Source organism: Marmota flaviventris, chromosome 9 (assembly GCF_047511675.1).
Source record: "Marmota flaviventris isolate mMarFla1 chromosome 9, mMarFla1.hap1, whole genome shotgun sequence".
In the NCBI taxonomy this organism is placed as follows: domain Eukaryota; kingdom Metazoa; phylum Chordata; class Mammalia; order Rodentia; family Sciuridae; genus Marmota; species Marmota flaviventris.
In genome coordinates, this window is record NC_092506.1 from 58,704,541 (window position 1) to 58,729,421 (window position 24,881).

The 24,881-nt window shown below is 36.0% G+C and overlaps 1 protein-coding gene across 1 annotated transcript; it reads left to right on the top strand.

Annotated features, from left to right (window-relative positions):
• Nucleotides 1–10,767: 10,767 nt before the first annotated feature.
• On the top strand, nucleotides 10,768–11,703 carry LOC114098522 (olfactory receptor 51B2-like). Its single transcript, XM_027942778.2, has one exon. The coding sequence runs from the start codon at nucleotides 10,768–10,770 to the stop codon at nucleotides 11,701–11,703; it is 936 nt and encodes a 311-aa protein (XP_027798579.2).
• The last annotated feature ends 13,178 nt before the right edge of the window (nucleotides 11,704–24,881 follow it).

Below are 24,881 nucleotides of genomic sequence, written 5' to 3' on the forward strand. Positions count from 1 at the left end.
CAAGATTTCTGTCTGCACCCCAGCTTTGACTTGAGTCCTGTTAGTAGGAGAGTGTTTATTTCTTTCAAGCTATGGAAGCAAATAAAGACCAGTTAGGATCTGAACTGCAAATGGATTTCTTGGGGGAGTGATTTCCCCAACTGTCTTTGAGAAATTCCAATCACTGTCCCTAAATTAAGGAATACATAAAAATTAGAGGAGAGCAAGACATTAGTTCTACAGAAGTAAAATAATTTCCTCTACCCCACCTTCCTTCCCCACATTTCAATATGTGACTGACTGCAGCCAGTGTGAGCCTAGAGCCCTGTCCCATGTGATTCAATCTCTAGTCCTTGGCTTCCCCTTTTGCTTTCTTTATATCCTCCATTCCTATGTGGTCCACATGAAGACAGGCAAGCAGAGGGGTGATTTTTTAAATGAATTTTTAAATAAGGTATGGAAGACTGGAATATAGCATCAATGGTCTAGAGTCAAGGGGTCTTACTCTCTTTTCTCATAGAAAATTTGCAACACAGCACACACATGATTTAGAGCATGGATGTTGGAACTTGATTTACATTGTTGCTCTGGTTCTTGCTTTGCCACTTTGGGAAAACTATTTAACCCAATTGTATGTCATTTTTTTTTATTTCTAAAAATGCATAAAGTGATTACCAACATATAAAGGTGTCATGGAGCTTTATTTAAAGCATTTAGAATAGTGCTCAACATTCACCAAGCCCTTAAAGCTGAATTATCATTACCTCTGTCATAATCAATCACAATTTATTTTAATTATTTGTATTTTTACCTATCTTCTCTCATACACAGTATGTTGTTTGAGGAATAAACACCATCTTTCATAAATCTATGGTACATAGATAACCAAATATTAAATCATGGGGATTGTCATATCTGCTAATTTCTGTTACTGGAGATTGGGAATTTAATATTTTCTGATTGATGGAGAACACGGTTCATTTCCAGTTTAAAACTCTTCCTCAGAAACACTCTTCTACTTTGTATAGAGTTATTTTTTTATTAGTCTTAGACATTTGTATAAAAGATATACAAATACAGCAACACATTATTTTTCTAATAAGCCAATTATATTCAACTAAATTAATTATTGACATGAGAACAAAGCAATATTGAGAAAAGATAATATATACATATATGTCTATCATGAAGTTCTTTAATGAGAATTTTTTTATTTAGTAAAAGATTTATGGAAGTTCATTTATATAAAGAAATATAAAAAATTATAAATTATAAGGTCTAGCTCAACAAATTTGTTGCAGAGTAAATTTGTTCAGTAATTGCTACCCAAAACAAGAAATGAAACTTTGACTGTACCTTAAAAACCTATTACACTCCTACATGGTCCACCAGTCAGACTAGTCCACCACTATTCATTATGAGCATTTTATGTCAATGAAATTAAAGTCCATATTTTGTATGTGTGTTCAGCTTCTATACTCATCAAATTTGTGAAAAACATACATGTTCCTATGTAGTGGTTTTTTTTTTTCATTTCTATTTTTGCACAGTGTCTTTATTGTATGATTATAACCCATATTCACTCCCTTACTCTTAGTAGCTAAGAGTTACAATTGGGGCTCTGATTCTGCTCTGATGTTTCTGGTACATATTTACTTCATTGTTTTTGTACACAAAGATATGAATTTCTGTTGGGTAATAATATAACTCCCTGGATAAACACATTCATGTGACATTCCTTTTCCAGAATTTTTTCCATTTGAGAAGTAGGTTGTAGCTGAACATGTTGGGGCATGCCTGTAATCCTAGGAGCTTGGGGAGGTTGAGACAGAAAGATCATGAGTTCAAAGCCAGCTTCACCAAGTTAGCAAGGCCCTAAGCAACTTAGTGAGACCTGTCTCAAAATAAAATATTAAAAAGGGCTGGGGACATGGGTTAGTGGTTAAGTGCCCCTGGGATCAATCCCCAGTACCAAAACAAACAAACAAACAAACAAAAGTTGTTAAGGGTCATTGATTTTTCAGGTGTTTTAATTATTAGTATGACTCTTTTTAAAAAGTTTGTTCTAATTAGTTATAAATGACAGTAGAATGCATTCTGACACATTGTACACAAATGGAACACAGCTTCTCCTTCCTCTTGCTGTACGTGGTGCAGAAACACACCGGGAATGTAATCATACCTGTATATAGGGTAATAATATGTCTCATTCCACAATCCTTCCTAACCCCACATCCTCTCCCCTTCCCTCACTCCCTTCTGCACAATCCAAAATTCCTTAATCCCCCACCGCCCATTATGGATTAGTGTCTGTTTATCAGAGAAAACATTCAGCCTTTTTTTTTTTTTTTTTTTTTTGGTTTGGCTTATTTCACTTAGCATGATATTCTCCAGTTACCCCACTCCTCGGTTTATACCCAAAGGACTTAAATCAGTATACTGTGACAAAGCCACATCAATGTTTATAGGAGCCCAATTCACAATAGCTAAACTATAGAACTAACCTAGGTGCCCTTCAACAGGTGAATGGATAAAGAAAATGTGGTACATATACACGATGGAATATTACTCAGCCTTAAAGAAAAACAAAATTATGGCATTTGATATGACTATTATTTCAGATATAAGGATAGCAAATATCTTTACTATTTATATCTGGATATTTTTATTCTCTTAACAATGATGTTTCACAAAAAAAATTGTTAACTTTAATGCTGGTTTTTTCATGGTTCTTGTTTGTGTATAATAGTTTAAAAATCTTACATGCAAACTCAATGTTTAAAAGTTCTCTATCACACAGAGATTTTATCTTTCACCACAATTAAATTTGCCTATGGTGTGAAATTGTTATAAAGAAAAAATTTTATGTACAGATTAATTTTATGCTTTGATTAGCTTTCTGATCCCAGGGTGACCCTGGAGATTATAAGTATAGTTTGTGTACACTTTTGCACCCTTTCACATAATAATAGTCTACATGTAGGATGATGTACTTTATCCCTATCATAGCACCCCATCCAGAACATTTTTATTGTTTTTTTAAAAGAATATTTTTAGTTGGACACAGTATCTTTATTTTATATATTTATGTATTTATATGTGGTGTTGAGGATCAAACACAGTGACTCACATATGCTAGGCAAGCACTCCACCACTGAACCACAACCTCAGCCCCAGAACATTTTTATTGTTAAGCAACCAAATTTATGCACTCACAAATGTCTAAGCAATCTGATAACTACGTTCCTGCCATAGGTGGGTTCTTCAAAAGCAGATGCTGAGACACATTTGAGGTTTAATATTTATTAGAGGTCAATATCATTGAAAGAAAAAGTATGGAGAATTCATCAGAGGGAGAAATAAAACTGAGATATAGGTAGGCAAAATTTATGCTAACCTAGTAGAAAGCTCTGGAGAGAGCATTACCCAGCCAACCATATTACCTCAAGTTGGATTGAACTTGCTAGGCCTTTAAAACCCATCTTGCTTAGTCATCAGATGTGGGTTGCCCCCATCAGGTCTTGATGTTGGGCTCTCTGCAGCTTAGGGAGATCTTGAGGACCTGCATGACCTGAGAGTTGAAGGCTGTCTGCTGACCACACTCCCAGAGCTGGGCAGGAAGTCATTCCTTGAGGGGAATCTAGACAGTGCATCCTGATGTCTACAGCAGCTTCCTGTTGATGGCTTGTGTTTGGATGCAAGTTTCCAAAACCCTTTAATATTCATGTTCCTGATATAATTTCAGTTTGCACCTCTTATAGACCTGTAAATAACTGGAACATACTACCCAGATATTCACTGAAGTTTGTAGCAATTTCTAGGAAAAAAAGCTTCATTGAACATTCATGGCATTTTTTTATAAGTGTAAGTTTTAATTTTGCTGAGAAATGTCCAAAAGTATAATTATTAAGCCAAAAATAAATACATTGTTTAGTTCAAGTAACTTTCAGTTATTTTTCTCAGTGAATATACAACTTACTTTCCTTTCCTACCAGCAATGTATGAATAATGCAGATTCTCTGGATTCTTGTCAGCATTTAACCCACCACTATTTTATTTTTAATTTCAGTCATTTCAAAATGTTAATGATATATCTCTCTGTGGTTTAATTTGCATTTTTAAAAAATATTTATTTTTTGGTTAGACACAATACCTTTATCTTGTTTATTTATTTAGTTTTACGTGGTATTGAGGATCAAACCTAGGGCCTCGCGAATGCTAAGTAAGCGCTCTACCACTGAGCCACAACCCCAGCCCTAATTTGCATTTTACTAATGACTAAAGCTCTGTTTTCATGTACATTTTGCCATCTGTGTATCTTTTTACATGAAATGTTTGTTCACATATTTTGCTTATTTGAGTTTTATTGTTGAATTTTTTAATTGTTGTGTTTTCATAACTCTTTAAATATTTTTAGATAATAGTCTTTTTTGGACATGTCACTTAGAAATACTTTTTCCCAGAGTGTAACTTATTTTTTCATCCCTTATCTCTAGGCCTCAATTTTTTTTCTTATTTCTAAAAGTTCTAGAGCTTTACATTTTATATGTAAATTGTGATACATTGCATATAAGGAATGAAACTTCAGTGAAGTGTCTCTCTTACTACCATACCTCTATATAAGGCTATGTTCCCAACACTATTTGTGGAAAGGGCTATTCTTCATGTATTGAATTGTTTTGAAACTTTAAAAATTAACTTAGATATATGTATGTGGCCTTATTTCTGGGTTCTCTATTCTGTTCCATTGATCTATGTATCTATTGTTCCACCAATAATAACATTCAACCTTGACTACTATAGTTGTACATTAAAACAATACAGAATAGATATGTTCTTCCCAACCTATTTTTCGAAATTGCTTTATCTATTTTAGGTCTTTATGTATTAGTTTTAGAATAAGTCTATCTCTGTGAGAAAACATTTATTTCAATTTTGATAGTAATTTCATAACATCTATAGATCAATTTGGGGAAAATTGATATATTTACTATATTGAGTCTTTCAATTTATAAATATGGTATGTTTATCCATTATTTAGGTCTTTTTTGACTTTTTTGGGGAGGGTACTAGGGATTTTACTCGGGGTCAGTCAACAACTGAGCCACATCCCCATCCCTAATTTGTATTTTATTTAGAGACAGGGTCTCACTTAGTTGCTCAGCTCTTCACCATTGCTGAAGCTGGCTTTGAACTCAAAATCCTCCTGGCTCAGCCTCCTGAGCCGCTGGGATTACAGGCATGCACCAACGTGCCTAGCCTTATTTGATATTTTTAATCTGACTTTTGTAAAATTCCACATCCAATTTACACATAAGGCCACACTCAAACCTCACTCATTATTTATGAATATAAGTAAGTTGTCCATGTTTACTTTGTTAGTGTGTTGGTTTCTAGTGTTGCTATAACACTATAATAAATAGAATTGCTTAAACAACAAAACCTATATTCCCAGTTATAGAGGATAAAAGTCCAGGTTCCAAGTATTGTCATGTTTGGTTCCTCTGAACCTTTGCTCCTAGACTTGCAGAGGATCATTTCTCCCTGTGTCTTCACATAGTCTTCCTTATGTACCTATCCATATTCAAACTTCCTCCTCCTTTAAGTATGTCAGTCATATTCAATTAATGCCTAACCCCTAACTTCTCATTTGAAATTAATGAACTCTTTAAAGGACCCATTTCTAAATATAAACACATTCTGAGGGATTAGGCATTAGGACTTCAATATATGAATTTTTATAGGGACACAACTTAGCCCATAAGAGCTAAACACCATTATTTCATTGTTCTTTAAGGCTGAGTAGTATTCCATTGTGTATATTTACCACATTTTCTTTATCCATTCATCTGTTGAAGGACATCTACATTGTTTACATAGCTTGGCTATTGTGAATTGAGCTGCTACAAACATTGCTGTGGCTGCATCACTGTAGTATGCTGTTTTAAAGACCTTAGGGTAAATTCCAAGGAGTAGAAAAACTGGGTCATATGGTGGTTCCATTTTAATTTTTCTAAGGAACTCTATACTACTTTGCATAGTGTTTGCACCAATTTGCAGTCCCACCAACAATGTATAAGAGTACCTTTGTGCCCACAAATAGCAAGACGCCAATTTATTCCTGCAAGAATTATCTGGGTGTCTGATTTACATTAACATTACGTTTATTGTAACAAAACATAGTAAGAACTGAAGTATTTCTTTAAGAACAGAAAAATTTGTTCTGATGATATAGGTTAAGTTTGCTCTAAATCAGTAGCAAGCAGGATGGTTTCTGTAAGGGGTAAAGAGGAATCCAAAATATTATTATCTCTTGGACTACAGTGATGGGGTATATTTGGCTGAAGCACTGTGTTTTAAGTGTGTGCTACATTTCTTGGCAAGAAGAAAAATCTGGCAAGATGTACTCAATAAGGACTTGGTGCTGCCTGCAGATCTTGAGATCATACTTGAACCGGGGAAGGCTGCCTGGATTTCAACATAGGGACCCTAGGCTGGCTCTGAGATAAATCAAGCAGAAAATATGATGCAATTCACAACACTTAGACCAAGAAGATGTTCCAGTTTCTCCCGAGAGCAACTAGGAAGTATTTAGCCATGGAAGTGCATGTGGAGAATAAATAGCCTCCTACAGGAGACATAAGGGTCTACAGGGATGATAAAGTCAAGCTCTCTGATTCCTCATGCATAAGCTGCTACCTGTGGCTCTATTATTCCCATACCTTATTTGGAGGCTATCATTCTAGAGCTTGGGGAGGTTAATTTAGTGTTCAATCTCCTGCAGAAGAGGGGTTAAAATAGAATATTTCTTTAGATCCCAGTTGGCTACAAAAGGGAGGCATCTGGGGAAGGGCTTTCTTCTTTAATAACCTCAGGGACTGAGTCTCTTAAGCACACATTGGGAAGGAGCCATATGATCTGAGTGTTCAGGAAGGAAACAATATCCTGCTCCTCCACACATTACCAAGCTTATGATACATGTTAGCATGAAGAGATACTAAACATTTGCAGACAGTACTATGGGACTTCAATAAAAGCTGTCTAGAGAGAGAGTGTGAGAAGGGAAGGATCTCCACAGTCTGCAGCTTTTGATGTCTGCATAGAGCTCAGGCTGAAGCTGATAGCACTCAGGAATGGAGTTGGAAATGAGAATGTAAGACATTTTGTTCCCAGGAATAAAAATATGGTTGATCCGCTCATGTCTTCGCACCTTTCTAGGAGATGAACAGAGATGTATCATTTGTTCTACCAGACTTATTTTTAAATGATATAGGGAAAGATTCCAGTTGTAAATGGTAAAAGTTGTTATCTGATTTTTCTTCTACATGTTGAATTATGGACTCTCTTGGTACCATTGTCATCTACGGGCCTCTTTTCTTCCCTATGTTTCCTTACCTTTTGTCTGTTGTCTCCTGTTCTTTCTTTAAGAAACCAAGAGCAGCTTCTAGTGGAAGAAATGTGCATTTCCCATAGCCTGAAGTAGGGTGATGCTATAGCCCGCCCATTAAAGCTGCAGTACAAAGCACATCTACATAGAACTTATAGGGATTCTGCAGGCAAAACTTTGGGATGAAGGTTATTGGCAAATACAATCTATCCCTTCCATGTAGGATAGCTTTCCCTGTAGTGTATAATTACTTGCACTACATGTTCTTTTACACAAGAGGATTCCTCACAAAATTGTGGTATGCCTGGAGACTGAGTTAAAGAAGACCATTGTTAAAGGGTCAGAGAAGAAATCAGGAAAACAGAGCAAAGAAGTTTTGTTCTGAACTTAGAGCAAGAAGAAGAGTTATGTGAAATTACCTCTGCATCTAATAACTAAAGAGTATATATCTCTTACTATATTTCCAATAGGTACTAAATTCTCATTTTTATTTCTCTCTCTTGGGAACAGAGTATGGAGATGAAGAAGTGATTCCATTAATTTTGTATTTCTTAGCAGTAAGTCAAAAGAGCTGTGCAATTGTTTCATGCAAAGTTGTCTGCACTTCTTGACTGCTGGGTCAATTACAGCAGGGTCTGACTTGTATGGGTACAAGGTAAGAGGATGGTTTTCTTTGGCAGCATCTTATGCGTGGTGTTTCAACACTGAATAAAAAAATCTACTTGGGAGCATATTTGAATGAGACTATCTTGTTAATTTGAAATAAAAACAGCTTAAAGAAACTCTGCTGGTATGTGAAAAGAAACAAATAGGAAGTATATTTTCTCCAACATATATATTTACTAATAGAGTTATAATTTTTCCACAAGTCAACAGTTTCTTCTTCAGACTTAGTCTTTTGAGTAAAAGATTTTACTGTTATCTGTTCAAATCAGTAATCTTAAGAACAATCTCATTTTGTTTTTCCTTAACTTTCATTTCCAATATTATGTCATGTCTTGACAAAACAGAAAAAAATATATCTTTATGTGTTAACATATTGTTATAATTTTTACTGCTTCTCTCCTGGTCAGAATAACCACAACACTCTTTATCTGGATTATTTCAATATCTCTCTAACTAACGCTTTTCTTCTCTACCTCCTCCTCCTCCTTCATTAGTTATTCTTCATATAAGTGCCAGTAAATCATTTAAAAATGGTAATCAAAATATGTCTGAATCTGTCACCACTCTCTCCTTTATTGTGATTTTTAAAGATCTTCAATATCTCCTCATCACATTTCTAGTAAAACAAAATCCTATTGTGATTCATGAAGCTCTTTGAGACCTGATACTGCTGGGGGCATATGGTATTACCTGTTGTCTCTCTCCTGTTTACTTATCAAACTCTGGCCACCCTGATTTTCTCTTCTCAATTCCAGGGTCTTCCTCCAAATATTAATATGTCAACTTTTTTTTGTTACTTAGGTCTCAGCTCAAATGTCACCTTCTCATAAGTGCAGTCCCAGACCACTCAAGCTATTGTATTAACCTGTGTAACAATCAGTTCACATTGAAGAGTGCTATTTTCAATATATTTACATTTTTCTAAAATTGTCTTATTAATTTTTGAACTTAATTTATGATTTATAAAATCATTTTACCTTTTAATTCCAGAGCTTTCATTACAGGAAATAGGAGTTCCCCCCAAATCTGAAATTATACTACTGTGATTCTGTACTTCACAGGCTATATAGCAGGAAACATGAAGGGGATAAATAAGGCTTTGGAAATTACAATGAGACAAAAAATAAATGGCTACTCAAGGAAATAGACACTGCTGGTTCCCTGCCTACTTCTTCCAGAGCTCCTAACCCTGGCTGCCTTGAGAAGTGGAGGGTAAGACTGTATCATTCTCTGCAGCCTTGTCCTCCATGAATGGGGTCAGTGGGGTCTTGCCTAATAGATTATCCCAAACCTGGGGCAGTCCACATAAAAATACATTTTATTTGTTCTAGAGGAAGTGATGTTGCCAGCAACGGGGTTATATTTGAGCAGTAAGATAGCTGAGTAGGTGCCAGTGAGAGGAAAATCCACCTATTGATGAAATGAGGCAGAGGAGTCTAACTTTAGATGAATTATTTCAGAAACTCACTACCTCTACTCCATTTTGAGTCCCAAATGTGGCTCTTCCAAAGCCATAAATTAGTACTTAGTACAGAGGACATAAATTCAGCATTCTGATTCAAGCCATTTCCAAAAACTGACTCCTAATCATGACTTCCCCAATTCTATTGATTTTTAGAAAGACTTGCAAGCAGAATGGTGTTCAGGAGGAACTTAACTGAATTTCTAATGTCAAAAGTAAAAATGAGGTCTTCATGATTGATCACATTGCACCCATACTCATTTAAAAATTTTATTATTGTGCTAGTTTACAGAATAAATTTAGAAAATAAGACATAAGAGAGGCCCTCATATCCTTGTTTCTTTCCTAGAATATGAGTAGTATGGTTTTTCACTCAGTACAAATTATTATTTTTTTTTAATTCAGGGATTGAAAGACTACCTTGGCCAATCCATTTCTTCACCTTACTATTGAACACTTAAACAGTTATTTTCTTACCTGACTTGTATTGGTCCAGAAACAAGAACCATGGCTGCTGGATAACAACAGGAGACAGATAATAAAGCTTACTGTTCCAAAGGACTTATCAGTAATTATGCTTGTTCGTGAGAAAATCTATCTTCAAGAATGCATGCACTCATTTGAAACGACAACATAGACTTCATTTCAATACTTGGGTCAAGAAAGACTTGGAGTTTTTAATGTGGGACTCAAGTATGGACTCCAGGAAGACTGAATGCTTTTAGACATGGTGTCATCTGCTCGTCTCCATCTCTCTCCATAAAGGGATCATAACTTTTGTTAGAATTCAATAAAACATTGGCATTCAATTTCAAAACTAAAGTAAGAAAAAAAAAATTTAATGAAAACTATGTCTTTATTATTATTGTAAAATATAAAATCAAATTTAAATGTAGCAAAAACACCCTGAAACCAAATAGCAGTGTAGCTAAATACAGTTGTCATTCTTTTGTATGAATTTGTCATCTTTTTTGTAACCGTTATCGCTTCAAAAATATTTCAGCATGCATACAACAAACAGTAGAGTATCTTGCTATAAAAATAATGTGCTTTTTAATTGAGAACAATTTTAACCATTGACCTAATATTATATGTAACTTTAGAAAAGATCATCTTTCCTTATCCCTGGTACACCCTCTAAGACTCTGCTATTCTATAAGAAAACTGTATGCATATATCAATTAGTTCTTCCTAAGTATGAATATTGTGATTGAAACTGGTGGGGTTTAGGGTTCCCAGTTTTCATAAATCTTTCTCCACTTGTGAGCAAAGCATGTGGCCCAGTGTTAGTGCTGCCCCGTTTCTGTTGAATGGCTTCCCAGGTCTGGAGGCAGCTTACCACTGGATCTCCATTCTCTTCTTTGCCATCTATGTCTCTGTGTTTCTGGGCAATGGCACACTCCTCTACCTCATCAAAGATGACTGCCACCTCCAGGAACCCATGTACTACTTCCTTGCCATGCTGGCAGGCACAGACCTTACAGTGACATTGACGACAATGCCTACTGTACTGGGTGTCCTATGGGTGAATCACAGGGAGATAAGCCGCGGGGCCTGCTTCTTACAGGCCTATGTCATTCACTCCCTTTCCATTGTAGAATCAGGTATCTTGCTTTCCATGGCCTATGACCGTTTTATTGCCATCCGCTCTCCTCTGAGGTACAAATCCATCCTTACCAACTCCAGGTTGATGAAAATAGGTCTGGGGGTACTGCTAAGAGGCCTTTTATCTCTTGTGCCCCCAATTCTGCCACTCTTTTGGTTTTCATATTGCCATTCCCATGTTCTTTCCCATGCCTTTGGCCTCCACCAAGATGTCATGAAACTTGCTTGTGCTGATATTACATTTAATCGCTTATACCCAGTTGTTCTGGTGGCTCTGACTTTCTTCCTAGATGCTCTAATTATTCTCTTTTCTTACATCCTGATTCTGAAGACAGTTATGGGCATTGCCTCTGGAGAGGAGCGAGCTAAGGCCCTCAACACTTGTGTCTCCCATATGAGCTGCGTCCTGGTATTTTACCTCACTGTGATTGGCCTGACCTTCATCCACAGGTTTGGGAAACATGCCCCCCATGTGGTTCACATCACCATGAGCTATGTCTACTTTCTCTTTCCTCCATTCATGAACCCAATTATATACAGCATCAAGACCAAGCAGATTCAGAAGAGCATCATTCACCTGTTTTCTGGGTATGGCAGAGCTTGAGTATTTATTACAATGTCTTTTGAGATTGCCCTGATTTCTGGGTCTTTCCCATTATTAGAAAAAAAAATCTTGGTCTACCCAGTTTTTCAGAGTTAGAGTTAGTTATAAAAAAAGAAGATGGACTTGAGCAGCAAAATTATGTATGCATCCATTGTAATAAAGAAGGAATGCCTGTGATCTTGAAGAAAAGGGATATAGGCAACAGAAGTAAGGGAGATAGAACAATCTATATCCATCCCAAAAGAAGAGTATTCCAAAAGAAGAGTAATTGTCGGAGGCCTCCCTGAACAGGAGATAAGCACACCTCTTTAAGCCTTGAGTGTGGAGGTATTGGACTGGCATTGCACCAGCTGCAGTGCATGTGGACTTAACTCTGCTCAGCAAGAGAGGTGCACTCTGGGATTGGGCGTCACACTAGGGGGCTGAGCTTGCACCCACCTGTTCATTGTAACACAATCCCTTGCCTTATTTGGGTAGAATGTTCCATGGAATGCTTCCCCCTGAATAAAACTGGGGTTCAGAGTCCAGTGGCTCTTTGCTGCTCTTACTCCTTGCCTCCTGCCTCCCTTGCTCCCCTTGCCCTCCAACGTGGGAGCTTGAACTTGCTGAGCTGTCTCTGACCTCTGAAAAAGGTATTTCTGGGTCTGTGGTCTTTTTGTTGCCAGCCCAAATTCACAGGGAGTGAACCTGAATTCCACATTCATGCAGGACGTGCAAACCTATAATTTTATTTCAGAAACTGCCAAATTAAGTGGACTAAGATAGCCTGGTTTTCTTTCCATATTCCTACCATACCTCCTGATATTTTTATTCTGACAATAGTGACTATTGATTTAGACTTCACCTACCATTTTCATTTCCCTCACTTACTTCTCACATAAAACAGCTCAGGACATTTTTAACTCATAATTTTTTTGTTCTTTTCTGCTAAGCAATACAGAAAACCTGGCAAAAGTAATGCTATGGTTTAGGCATTTTTCAATGATGGCATAATTTGCTTCTTTACCCTTCTTTAAAGTGTTTGTAATTCTTTGTGCTGTCCATCCTGCTTGAACCATGATCTACCACCTGTAGTTAATGTCATAGGTAATGACACTCCAAATCTATTGTTAATTTTATGCTAGTGTTTGGAGGTGATCTATCCTAAACGTCCTTGTCTCAACTAAGAAACCTTATATACCAATGTCACATCTAGGCAAATAAGAACTCTGATGAGAGAATTCTTTTCAAAAGCAAAAGCTAAACATCAGAAATTTCTACAAATTAGATGTGCTGTTTTGATGCAGCATAGCTCAAAACTAGTAAGTAGCTACTCCTATATTATTCAGTAATTGTACAAATGGTTAGAAAGAGTTCTTGGGCTTTTTTTTTTTTTTTTTTGTGGTGGTGGGGATTGAATCCAGAACCTTGTACATGTGAGACAAACACTCTACCAACTGAGCTGTAGTGGGAACATGGGAGAAATAGACAAACTCTAGATAGGGCAGAGGGGTTGAAGGGAAAGGGAGGGGGCTTGGGGTAATTAGTGATGGTGTAATGTTATGATCATTTCTATCCAAAGTACATGTATGGAGAGACGGATTGTTGTGAATATACTATGCATACAACCAGAGATATGAAAAAAAGTGCTTTATATATGTAACAATAATTGTAATGCATTCTGCTGTCATATATAAATAAAATAAATTTATATAAAAAATTTAAGTTCTAGAATATGTTCTTGGGGAAACTCTGATAAATCACCCCCTTACTACTGGATTTTTGGCTGTTTTAATTTTATTAGGTAATATTAATAATTCTTGCATAAGCATTTTCACATACTCATCTTTGAGTATTTATCTGATTATTTCCTTAAAATAAACTTTGAAACTCAAAAAAAAAAAGAGTTCTTGGAAAGTTTGCCATTTTTTTTTTGTATTTCTTTCTATACCATTTATTTATTTTTCTAAAGTTGCATACAGTATGTTTAATTTAGGCACCTAGGTTTCTAGTTATCTTTGCCATTTGGTCTGAAATTCACATTATTTTAAAATATAAATTACTTATAGAGAACTTACATACCTATTGACCACTGGAGGTATAGCAGTAAAAAGAATATAAAACAAGTTTAGTGGTATCAAAATTTTCATGTAACTGAAAAATTTTGTAGAAGTGGCAAGTGTAAAGTGTTATTAGAGAGGGATTTAAATGCTATTTCCATGAGTTTGTAGGCTACAACAATAAAGGTCTGTCTCATGCAAATTTAGAGATAATGTGCTACAAAGTACAATTATATGTATTATAGAATTCTAAGAAACAGAACTATATGAATATACATATGAAGTGATGGGACCTAATGGAAAACTCACATTTATTTATGTGGTAGCAAGAAATATTATAATGTGATTTTACAACATATTGATCTTTAATCCTATATCAATTGTCAAAAAAATCAATGAAAAAAGCATTAATATTAAAAATTATGTATTGTGAATAATTAATAAATGCACATAAATGGATTTTAATTTTAAATGAAACTCATACCTATGTATTCCCTTTAAAAACAACTTCTTACTTTGAAGACCTTTTTGATTAATAGATCAACATCAACTCGCAGATACAGCAATATATAATGACATGTATCACACAATTGAAATAAAAACAGGGTTCTTCCAAACAAGTGCAACCTCTAAAAAAGTCTCTTGGTGCCCATCCTCACTCTGACCCTGACCACTAGTTTGCTGAGCCTCAGATCCTCCTTATCCAGGGCATCTTGAGTCAGGACTGACCTGAATGAAAGCAGGCAGCATGGCCATCTGTCTTCTGAGGGCTGGAGTTTGAAAATATTCTCCTTCACACTGTGATCTGTTAGAGGAGTAATTGTGTTTCCCCCGCAGCTTAAGATCTTCCCAGGGATGGCGTCCTCCTGTTTTATTAATCCCCAAATGCCTTCTTTAAAAAAAAATAAAATTTTTAAGTGGTATGGCTAGGGATGATTTATTGAACTTGTGACAGGCTTTTATTTCTCTCACTCATAGCAAACATCCTGTTCCAGGTGTTGTTCCAAGACCTTTACAGGAACTAATTTAGTTCATGTTTGCGCCCATTCTGCAGTTCTTGAGAAGAGACAACAAAAACATCTAAGCAACAACAAGTTTCAGAATTCTATTTATGGACACAGAATTTGGCAATTATTTCATAATACTGAGATATTTAATGAATGACTTAAACATGGTTGTGAAGATATTACAGTTTTTTTTTTTCCACTTGAAATCTGAGAAATCTCTTTCACCCTCTCCATTTCCAAACATTTTACCAAACCTTTAAACACTCCCTTTTCTAGGGCCTATCGCCTACCCTCTTCTTCACGTGTGGTTTGTGAGCTTGGGTATGCCTAGGCACACATGCATGTGGAAGCGGTGGGGGATGTTCCCTATCTCTCCTGACATTTGACATTCTCCAGGTTTCAGTCTTTAGTTTCCTCATCTGTAAAACAAGGGCATAATATTGGATCTGGTGTGTTCTAATTCTTTCTTTCTCTGTTTCTCTCTCTCTGTTTCTCTTTTTCTGTCTGTCTGTATTAATTGGTGTACTGTAAAATTGATATAGAACAGTTTCATCAGTCCAAAATAACTCCCTCAATACAGTTATAGTCACAAACCCAACCCCTAACTCTGGCAGCCACTGATCTGTTTTGTGTCACAGTTATGTTTTTTTTATCTTTTCAAGAGTGTCTACCTCAAAAATCATAGAGACTATAACTCTTTGAGTTTAATTTCTTTCACTCAGAATAATTGTGATTTATCTATGTTGTAGGATTTATCAATAGCTCATTCCTCTTTAATTAAGTAATACCACTTGTATGGATCCCATATCACATGGATGTAACTCTCTCTCTGTCAATTCTCAATTATTTTCAGATGGTTGATGTCAACTTCCACATTTACTCATTTTTGACCACCCTTTCCTATGACCATCCCTGAGAAATTTCTCCCAGCCAGAATGGTTCCATGCCCAAATTATTTATTTATTTTTAATTTCTCATTTTTTGTCAGTTCATTATAATTGTAATGATGGGATTTGTTGTTCCATATTTATGTATGCATGTCAAAAATATAGAAAGGCCAGATTCTTCTCTCTCTGCTGTCTTACTCATTCACTTCATAGAAATCACTCTCGTCTTGGCATGTCTATATTATGTTTATCATTCTCCTCTTTTCTTTATTCTCTATCCAGCTCATGAGCATTCCCTCCTGAGACACCCTCCCAAACCACTCTCTTTTTCTGGCTGCTGACTAATTCCCCTCATTGTATTCACTGGCCTTGACACTTCTGATAGCCCACCCCATATTCTTGGCATCAGTGTTAAATGTTATCACTGTGGAGCAGCTGGATCCAAAAGCATTGTGGACAGCTAGAGAACAGGAATCAAAACTCAGAAAATGAATTGCAATAAGACTAAACATTAACATTCAACTTTATAACTACAGGGGGAAATACCATAATTTTTCTGAGGAAGTTTGACAAGTAGAGCCTGGATTCTCACAAGAGCTCAGGATATAATCACAACAGGATAAAGACAATTAGGTCCTTGGGTCTCACTGTTACTAGGCATTGTACTGAGCACTTCAATTTTACCTACCAGATTCTCACACATATACTTCAACATTTTTTTTATTATAATGAAGAGACTGACACTAGAGTCCATTACTTAAATAGGTTAAGTATTTTATCCAAAGCCATACAATGTTCAACTTAAACAGATTTATCCATAAGAAGAATACATGGTAGAAGTTTTTCTCTTTTTTTTTTCTGTGCTGGTCAGATGAAAACTGAAAATATTCAGTCCGTCTATCACACTTTGCATTGGACTTCAAATTTCTGTGGGCCTTCTACATCTAAATTAAAATATCTGGGAACCCAAGGTATCATACCCAAGAGTATATGTGGGTAGATGTTCCTAACAGAAAGGGGAATTGTGTTGGCAAGGATATGCATTTTTAAGTGTTTTTTTTTTAAATTGAATTGCTTTATGTTTGTATATAGTAGTGAGATTCATTTTGACATAATCATACATGCCTTCTTTCTTACCCCTCAATCCCCTTCTTCCTCCACTGATCTCCCTCCTATTTTCACAGAATACTTATTCATGAGAAACAGGATCTAACTTTCTAAACATTTCTAGACTAACCATTTTGTCTGAGAAGAGAAGTTTACCTCACATCTTCCTCTGAGCAGCATGTCTATTCACAGGTACACAATTTACATAATCTTTCTTATCCTTGGGACAGATCCCAGTACTGCTTGGCCCTGCTTGGTTTTGCATTAATATAGAGCAAGTGACTTTTTCTGAAATGGTGATTATTTTGCCATGATGTTTTCCAGAAGAACTAAACTTCTTTCTCTTTTCAGAGAAGGAAAAATGTTAAGTCTTGACAATATGATGTTACTTTCATTCTATTGCTACCTCTATCTAAATATGACCTTCCTGTTCCATAGCACAGAAGTTGTCAAATATGGTTGATAACAATTAATTGTATATTTTAAAATATCTAGCAGAGAAGATTTCAAATGTTCTCAAAGCAAAGAAATGATCATGTCTGAGGTAATGCATACATCAGTTGCCCTGAACTGATCATGTCAGGTGTAATGTCACATTGTATGCTTGTATTGAATATCACATTGTATCCACAAATATATACAATTATGTGACAATAAAAATTAAACATATATTTTAAAATTCCAGTAAGGTAATAATAATTGTTGTAATGGCAATGATTGTAATTGTTATGGCTGATACTATGCCCAAGGCATTGTTGATATATTAGCTCATTTAACATGCTCAGTAAATCTGTAAATCAGGTACTATTGTAACATCCTTTACAGATTAAGATACTAAGGCACATAGCCATAAAGCAATATTTCAAGATCAAGTAGCTGGTAAATAGCAGATGGCTAAAGTCTACCCAGGATATTTGGCTCCAGAATATGCCACATATCTCTTAAATATTATAATTCATGACAAAATACTTTACAAAACCTAATTTATCTGTTCTGATATAAGATAGAGTTTAGGGTGAGAGAGGCTTAACTTGGTCACAGATTACAAAATATGGTATTCTTCTGGAACTCCCAGTCTTATTTGGACTGCTTAGGCATTATATAGATAGGACTCTTTATGTTTGTGATTTTATAGTAAAGGTTCCTGCTGTTTTGGGAATCAAGAGGTGTGGGATCTTGCTAGTTACTATGACTAGGATGGCAAAAACAATGCTGGTAACTAAAATCTACGTATTTCTTTTAGATTTTGAGCAGCTCTTATGATAAAACTGACCATGTGTCTGGTTATGACTCAAGTAATGTATAGATAATAATGTGTCCCTGTCCAAAGCATAGGGACTTCTTATCATTCACTCTCTCTTCCTCCATGTGGCAGAAAATAAAGGGCTCTGAGATGGTGAAGTTAAAGTCTAGAAAGAGTCTGGATTTCTGGGCCACTAGTGAAGGAAAGCACACAAGAAAACCAGCTGACCATCAACATCTGACTGGGACATAAGTGCAGACCCAGATTGCATGAAAAACTGCCTAAATTAATAAAGCAAATCATCTCTATCTGCTCTACCAAATTTGTTCATTTCCTCAGTGTCTCCTAGAGTGATCATCATTCATGATTTGCAAGGAATCATGGAGCATTTCCTAAATCCAACGTTACTTCTTTAATATATATTTTAATATAATATATAAATATTATATTAAATATAATTTAATATAATATATATTTAAATATAATATTTAATATATATTTTAACAATGTCTCAGATCTTGGAATAGATTTAAAACAAAAGGTTTGGACTTCACCAGTTGTAGCCAAGGTAGCTGACACAAAGAACTTTCTATTTTTTTCTCATGACATTTCTAGCTGTAAGGCCTCCCTTCCTGGCTCTCTACCCACTTCTATTTCTTCAACACTTTCTTCATGTGCATCACCATCATCCTGGAAAACTTTAGGATAGAACCCTCACTCATCAAGTCCGTGTTCCTCTCCATGTTGGCTGAAATGGCCTTGGATTTTACCTTCACCATATTTCCCATAGTTATTGGGATATTATAGTTCAGTTCCTCAGAGTTCAGCTTTTATGCTTTTATCCAATTATCCTTTTTTCTAGGAGGATCCTTCATGGAGTTTTCTACTGTGTATCATATAGGTATTTGCTACTATCTAAATATTATGCCTCCATCTTTATCAACAAGTCATATATACTCTTTGCATGACAATCATTTGTTGCTCTATCCTGCCTGTTCTTTTCCTGATCTGGATCAAAGGACTTCTCTTTTCTTGTTCCCATCATATTTCTGATTCTTTGTTTGTTTTCTTTTGGTACCAGGGATTGAACTCAGGGACACTCAACCACTGAGCCACACCCCCAGCCCTATTTTATATTTCTTTTAGAAATAGGATCTCATTGTGTTGCTTAGGGCTTTGCTTTTGCTGAGGCTGGCTTTGAACTTGCAATCCTCCTGCCTCAGCCTCCCGAGCTGCTGGGATTACAGGCATGCACCACCTTGCCTGGCATCTTTCTTATTCTTTCTGCCTTCATCTGGACATAGTCCACTAAGTGTGAGCTTATGTCTAGACTAAAATTGGTATACTAATGTTGTTGTTCATCATACTATGATATACATTGTAAATAATTATTTTCTATGCATTTTTTGAGAAGTCTTTGATCAATTTATTTGTTCTGGAAAATATCTGGTTCACTATGCTATAGTGGTTTTCTTTAGTAAGTACAAAAACCTGTTCCTTGATTTAGCATCCCACATCCTGTTGTCCCACACTCAGTATAGCCTAAGAGATCACCAGTGAAGAATCAAGATTTCAGTGGTAATCACAATAAAAAAGGAAAAAAATGGCTGCACTTAAAATATTATTTTTACTTTTATTAATGGATTATATTTTCTGACATATCTGACAAAAACTCTGTAGAAAAGTAGCCTGAAGTATTGTTATGACCACTAGAGGGAACTAATGGACCAAGACAGGTGGAGCAATGAGAGAATAGCTGAAAGAGTCTCTTGATTGAAGGTGGTTGCCACTGTAGAGGGACAGGACATTGGGCTACCCCTCCTAACTTCTCCTTTTTCATATCATGTCTCCTGAGAAATGTCTTTACTTCTTTCCTGTTTCTAATAGTAAATCAAAGGATTATAAAACATCTCCTTGGATTTTGAAAATGTCACAAACTTTCAAAATTGTTTTACATTATCAGTCATTCTTTATTATAGGAATATAGAAAGAGCAGCATTACTTTCAATTTAATGTAATGGAGAGGAGAGAACTATTTCAAGAGAGAGAGAAAAAATAATAACTAGATATTCCTTCCCATCTCACCTTCCTTCCCTCCCTCCCACAGCTGGTCCTCCCCATCACTCAAAAATCTATTGTGTGTGGGTGGGGGGGGCTGGGGTTGTGGTTCAGTGTTAGAGCACTCGCCTTGCACCTGTGAAGCACTGGGTTTGATCTTCAGTAACATATAAAAATAAATAAATAAAATAAAGGTATTGAGTCCATCTACAACTAAAAATTATTAAAAAAATCTATTATGGAAGGACTAACACCAGTTTACTAAGGCCAGTTTCCTCAGGATAATGAAGCTAGGAAGATATGGTTGCATGGGATGTTTCAATTTTTAGTTTATGTGAAACTATGTTGTTAGAGTATTTTATAATATAATAATACTATCATATGATACAACATAATACAAATACTTATTTTCACTAGTCACATAATATTTGAATATTTTTTTAAATATTCTGTGTTTACTTACTCAGAAAAGGAACAAAATGCCTGCTGCATAGTGTATTGGTGAGGATTAAGTCAGATAATGCATATAAAACCTTCATTAGTAACTGACATGCAAGTGTTGAAACAAATTAAGGGGTAACATTTCAAAGGCTCTCACTTTGTTCTGGGCACTGATAAGTGCATTGATACAGTAAATCATTGGATTCTAATTTCAACACTAGAAGTCTAATAGTATTATCCGAATTTATTACTGGAGACTAGATTCCAAATTTAATTAAATTGTCCAGTATCATATATTTGTACCAAAGACTGAACTCAAACTGTGGTTTTTCTAATTGCATTTACCACATTTCTAAACATGACACCAATCTGCTAGATTTTGGAATTATTTATTATCACATGATTTTTATGGGGTTGTTGAAACAGAGAGACAGGTGCTATTCCCACAGAGTCTCACATTTAATTATGCTAAGCAATTGGAAGAGACTTGCAGGGTATCATAGGGACCACAAGGGGCAGCAGAGTTATATTTTCACTTTATTTCTGCCTCTGACAACCCCCACTTCCACTAAAAGGAAGCCTAAGCTTTTATACAGTATGCTAAGCTCTAGCTTCTTTGTTTTTATCTCTGAATGAATGGATAGATAGATAAACAGTTGTTTTCATAGTTACCTCCCTACCCTTTTTAAAATACTCCTGTTGCAGATTTGAAGTACCTTGTCTTAATTTAATCTATCAATTTCTAAGTTAGATTCTGATACTAAAAGCATTCAAAAGATTTGAAAACCAAATTCTAACTGTAACTTATGCTTCATAGATAGCCAGACAAAAAAGGTGACAGTTTTCTGTTGAAAGAGTGAAAACTAATGCCTCTCTTTTTCCTGCAGCTGGCTTTCCAGCTCCTTAGTCCTTCAAGTCCCTTTCCTAATGCAACAGACCTTGGAAGCAGATAGGAGACTTGAACTTGGTCAACAAAGGAGAGAAGTGTGTCAGTCTCCAAAGGCAAAGAAAAAACTTCTTAAGTCTTCTCTAACTGGGAAGGCAAGCTCCTCTGACAACCTGAGGAAACAAGAATGAGGACTCGACTGGCACTTTATAGACAGCACTGCCATTCTGGAGGTGATGCTTACCTCCAGGCAGAGCAGTTCTGAGACCACGAGATGTTTGCGGAGACTTCCTCCTGAGAGTAGCTAGACAGCACCCTTTGGCCTCTCACTCCTCTCTCTACAGTTGGGAAGGTCCAAGCTTCTGACTTTTGACAAAGACAGTATCTCTTCCCTTTTTGGTTATAGAATATGTACATTGATCTCAATGTCAGTCACAATTTTGGAATGTTAACAAAGTGTCAGCTACTGTCGGGCATCCTTCAAATAGTGTCAAGAATTAGTCATCAAAATTTTGCAAAAAAAATTAATCAATAAAAATAGTAAATAAAATTTTGCAAAACATTTCCTTGACTGTTTTTCATGGGTCAAATCCTTTTTGTGACTAGTTCCTTTATATACATTATCTCATTGTTCTTTGCCACCCTGAGATACTTAATATTTATAATATTGATAGAAAGCTGAGGATCAAAGATGGTAAGTTTTGTTTTCTGGACTTGGGATGGCTTTCTTTTTAAAACAGAACAAAGTTGTGAAATTAAATCTGTTGTCAATTAATGAAAAAAAGTACACACTTTCTTTCTGAGTCATTGAGACAGGAAGAACAGACAAACTATGAAGAATGAAGTTTTCAAAATTCCTTGACAATTATGTAGAAACTGACATGAGGACCTCAGAGTAGGGGTATTGTCTAATACAGGTGTTTGGGGAAGATAACGGTTTGAATGAGATGGCATGCAGTGCAATGACGTTGCCATCACTCTTATATAAGAGGTGATACCAAGCATCTATAGACCACCCAGTGTTATTAATTTCTTTAGAGGCAGGGATAGCCATGTCCTGAGTTTATAGATCTTGACCCCTTTGCCTTCTCCTATTCAGGACCCAGGTCAGAGTGAGATGACTTGCCCCACCCTTGTGCTAAGATGACTCACTCTAAGGTACAGCAGTGGGAGGAGAACCTGTCAGGGCTCTGATAGCATTATCTATTGGGCCAGGACCCAGGAGGGGCAGGCTGTAAAATTTTCCCTCCCAGTTCTGAACAGGGTTTGCTCATTTATATATTTAAATTATATATTTATTTTAAAAGAAACAAATAGGCACCTACAGTCCTGTTTGTGACAGAAACTACCTTAAATATTTCAGATTCCATCTGTTCCTTCTCTCATAGTGAGTACAGTCAGAGGCAAAGGTTCCAATGCAAGCAGAGAAGATGGCAATTCAGGAACCTTGAGTCCTCGCCCAGACATTTTCATGACAAAATGAATCTTTTTGTGGACTGTGTTTCTAAACCTTGGTTTCCTCCTCTGTAAATAACATACTGGAGTAAATTATTCCCTGTGGTTTATCTTTTAACACAGAAATTCTATCACTTAAATTTATAATAGGAAGGACCTAGACCAGGGAAGTCATTGAACCTGAGCCCCCTCAACTTGTAAGTTACTCCCTGGTTTTCTCATTAAGGACATCTTCTTTAGCTAGGCCCACTGGGCACCAGATATGTGGGTTCTGTTTCAAAGGTAGAAAAAAGAGGATGCTACTCTCCTTTCTATTCTGGTACACCTTAGGGGAAGAACTTGACACTCTTTCCACATACCCATCTCCAATAACTTATTTCAGGGATTCAGACCCTTTACCTTAAAGAAGTCTTAGCAGAATCAAACAGAGGATAAGAACACAAAACTCTGGAGCCAGACTGCCTGAGTAGCTGGCAACTCAGCACCTCTTACTGGCTGTGTAATTTGTTCCTTCATTTGTAAAGTGGGTTTTTAACATGCTTGTAAAAAATGCCATGCATATTGACAAAGTTAATTATTTGAAGAGTTTAAAGCAATTCCTTATGTATACCAAATATTCAAATGTTGCTGTTATATTTTATGCTTAACTTCAGCCATTGTTAATACAGCTGACAACTATTTTATTCTGCATTTTATGCCAATTTGTTAAATATTAATTAAAAATTAACTAACATTTATTGAAGGCTTACTATGTTTATTGTAGGATTAATATGTTATATATTTTAACACATGTTTTGCATAAATTATCTCATTTAATACATTTGAAAGTGTAGAAGTGCATAATATTAGCATCCCTCCTTTATCACAGTGTGGAAAATGTTTTTAACTTTCCACACCATGTACAAAACACTTACATACATATACACACCTACGCTAGCAAGTATTAAAGTTTTAATTTAACCTGAAGTATTTTCCAATAAGTATTTACAACTACTTTGTGACACTCTATGTAGGATTTTGGGATTTCAGTTTAAGCTACAGCTCCTGCCTTCAAGATGCTACTAGTATGTTATACGTGGAGCACTCTCTAACCCTCTGTACTCCCCTCTCCTCAATTACTGCAAAGTTACACTGCATTCCTTTATAGCTGGCTCTGGAATGGCAGTCTGCTTTTCCCTGCTTGACCATAATGTCCCTGAAATCAGGAAAGACTACACTAAGGAGAGAAGGGGTGGCAGTTATGATCACTGAGTTTAGTTAAATAGTTGACTTTGTGAATTCAAGGGCTATATCTCCAATTGTTCATTGTTATGTTTACTGAATTTGTTAAAAATGCACATATTTTGTGTTATTCATACATACGAATGCTCCAATATAAAAAGAGTAACTTCTGAAATAGGGAATTGAGATATATTATGCGACTTGGGATTAAAGGATGTTCATTTATGTAAGAACTTTGTAATTATGGAGCTGTCTAGCCAAAATAAGGGCTCAGTGGAAGAGCTTTTCCCCATGATAGACAGTACCTTACCCATAGTTGCATGAATTCCCAGGGGAGATCCTAAGCAGAAGGCTGATCTTCTAACTTAGAGAAGCCTTATGCCCTTACATTTTATCCTCTTCTGCCATCATGCACATAGCAAGGGACACAGGACTGGGCAAGAAGAAGGCTCTTCCTGTACTTCATGATCAGTGAAGTGAATATGTGGAGGCAAATGGAAAAGCACAACAACAACAACAACAATCTCTGAAGCTCTGAATGAAGTGGGAACAGGAACTACAATGCTCCCTCTCTGATTAGGAGCCCAGGAGCCCAGCAGGTGGGAATTAGGTTTTTTTGTTTTTTAAAGTTTGACCTAAACTCAAAACCCCATAAAATATGAAGAAGAAAACCAAAACCTACACAGAGAAGAGTTGTTTTTATTTTCTTCCTATAGCAGGTTTACTTTCTACCCCAAACAGCCAGAGACCCTCTCTTCAGTCTGTCCTAGTAAATCTTTTCACATCCATCCAGCAATTGTTTCTCCACAGCCAGGGCCTTCTTAGTTGGACATA

Coding starts and splice junctions, on each gene's coding strand:
- LOC114098522 (XM_027942778.2), top strand. CDS start 10,768: ATGTGGCCCAGTGTTAGTGCTGCCCCGTTTCTGTTGAATGGCTTCCCA.